Raw genomic sequence first — 2,369 nt, forward strand, 5'->3', positions numbered from 1 at the left:
AATTTAACATGTCCAAAATATAAAAAGATCATATATTTGATCTAGCAAAAATTAAAGTAACTAAGACTAAAGTTCATCATCATTCATCTCAACATTTCCATTATCGCCTTCTCCTTCGGGTTGAAGTGGCAAATTTTTATTAAAATTAGGCATAAAAATTCCAAAAATTCACTCCCAATGCTCCATCTTTGATTTATCATTTCTTGTTCAATATTTTTCTTCTCAAGTTCAGCAGTTAATGCTTCAATCTTAGCCTCCATAGCAACAACTTTATCGGACGACACATCATTATGCATAAAAGATGATGATTTTAAAGTTTATTTAACATTAGCAGCTACGGATCCTAATCCAAATATGCGTCCTTTCTTGTTTATGCCTCCAACAGCATTCATGTAAACATCATTATCAGATTGTTGGATAGATTGCTCGTTGTTTCCCCCACCACTTTGCGAGTTTTTCTCTAATATTTGAGTTTGGTACATCTCCTAAAAAAATAGTTGCTATTAGTTTATATTTATATTTATAAAAGATATAAACCAGTGTCAGGGCCGGCCCAAAGCAGGTGCAACCTGCTCTATGGAACAAGGCCTCCAAGCTTCAAGGGCCCATTATTTCCATAAATATAAACTGAGCCTTAAATTTATTCTTTTAGCATTTGAAAAACTTTGAACTAATCATAGATACCTATAACGGACCCACATGAGCTATAAACTGTACGAGGCAATCATGATTGAAACATCAAACAAGTGAGTTATTATAGTTTATTTTTCCTTAAACATATCCACAAATATTCAATGTGGAACTTTTGTTTTTATTTCTCTACCTTTATTTTCTCATATAGAACAAGAGAAGCTATATCAATCGTTGGTTGGTTCAGTGGTGATTGGCGCTAAATTTGATAGGGAGAACTACGGTTCGATCCCCCGCAACGATGATCGGGAGGGGGTTGGAACCACTTGATGCCAGAACTGACCCCCGAACCGGACTAAACCGGTGGTGATAAACCAAACAAAAAAGAAAAAGAGAAGCTATGAAATTAAAATTATGGTAGTTTGTTGAAATAGAATTTATTAACTTTATTAACAACACTTTCAATTAAGTTCTTTAGAATTTGAATTTTTAATTAATAAATTTTTTTAATTGATTATAATAATTATGTAACTGAATAGAGTGTTTTCTAATACTAATATCTCTTAATTATGGTTTCAAATATCCTATTCATTGCTACATGATTTTTACTAGGTAGAATATCTTAAATAAAAATTATTCATATTTCTTGTTTTTTCTTTCAAAATTCCTTATTATTTTGTGGTAGATTGATTGTGAGATGGATCACGGTTTGTATTATATGATGAGTTACATTTTGTTCTAATCCTATCAAATTCACCTTGTATCAAGAGTTACTTATTTAATTTTTTAATTTTCACCTCTTTCTAGTTTCTCATAATTTACACAAACACTTATTTACTTTTATTTATTTATTATTTTTTATTTGACTTAGTTTTCAAATGATACATCCTTTTTCCCCTTTAATTTGACGATTTAATTAACTATTTGTTCATCTCCTGTGATTTAAATGTTTAATCTACTACTTGTTCATCTCTCTATTTTCACACACACTAAAAAAACAAAATAAGAATCAAAATAAAAAATGACAATTATTTTTTAATTTTTTATTATTGGGGCCTAATTTAAAAAAATTATAACAGGGCCTCTAACTTATTTGGGCCGGCCCTGACCAGTGTAATGACTACATACAACTATCTTAGCTTGTGTTTCATTAAACCACTCATTTGGTTTTCCCTTTGGTCTATGAAGACGTTGGTAAAGCTCAAAACATGTTGGTTCCCTATGCAACTCCACTCTCTAAAACAATAATCAAATATAATTTAAGTTAATATAAACATATTTAAAAATAAACATGGCTTTTATAAGAATTACTAACCATTTTTTTGGCATTTTCTCTAGCAGATATAGATCCTCCACTATGCACATTGTGTCCAACTTTAGATTTCCTATTTTGTTTATTAATCATGAAAATCTTTTGCCACTTTTCATCTCCCATTTCAGATTTTGGGATATCACAAAATATTGTTAAAATGTTGAAGATAAGAGACCAACAAATTTCATGACTAATTTTTCATTAATAATATTTCCAACAAATATGCTAATACTAATGTAAAAGATTAAAAAAAAACTAGGTGTTAAACTTGCAAAGAAATTTCAAAATCCAATAATAAATATAGAGGGCTCCAAGATATAGTAGGATTTTCTACTCACAAAAGTACCACAACAAGCTTTAATAACAGAAATGTAATGCTATGGATGAACTAAACCAAACCTATGTACACTGATTATGAAAAAAATAT

General features: G+C 29.7%; 1 protein-coding gene across 1 annotated transcript; it reads right to left on the minus strand.

The window, feature by feature from the left end:
• Positions 1–317: 317 nt before the first annotated feature.
• On the minus strand, positions 318–2,065 carry LOC131605009 (uncharacterized). The gene is made up of 3 exons (XM_058877416.1): positions 1,946–2,065; positions 1,759–1,866; positions 318–485 (listed from the first exon to the last, which is right to left on the minus strand). The coding sequence occupies exons 1-3, from the start codon at positions 2,063–2,065 to the stop codon at positions 318–320; spliced, it is 396 nt and encodes a 131-aa protein (XP_058733399.1).
• Between the last annotated feature and the right edge of the window lie 304 nt (positions 2,066–2,369).

The sequence above is a fragment of the Vicia villosa genome, linkage group LG5 (assembly GCF_029867415.1).
Source record: "Vicia villosa cultivar HV-30 ecotype Madison, WI linkage group LG5, Vvil1.0, whole genome shotgun sequence".
Lineage (NCBI taxonomy): Eukaryota > Viridiplantae > Streptophyta > Magnoliopsida > Fabales > Fabaceae > Vicia > Vicia villosa.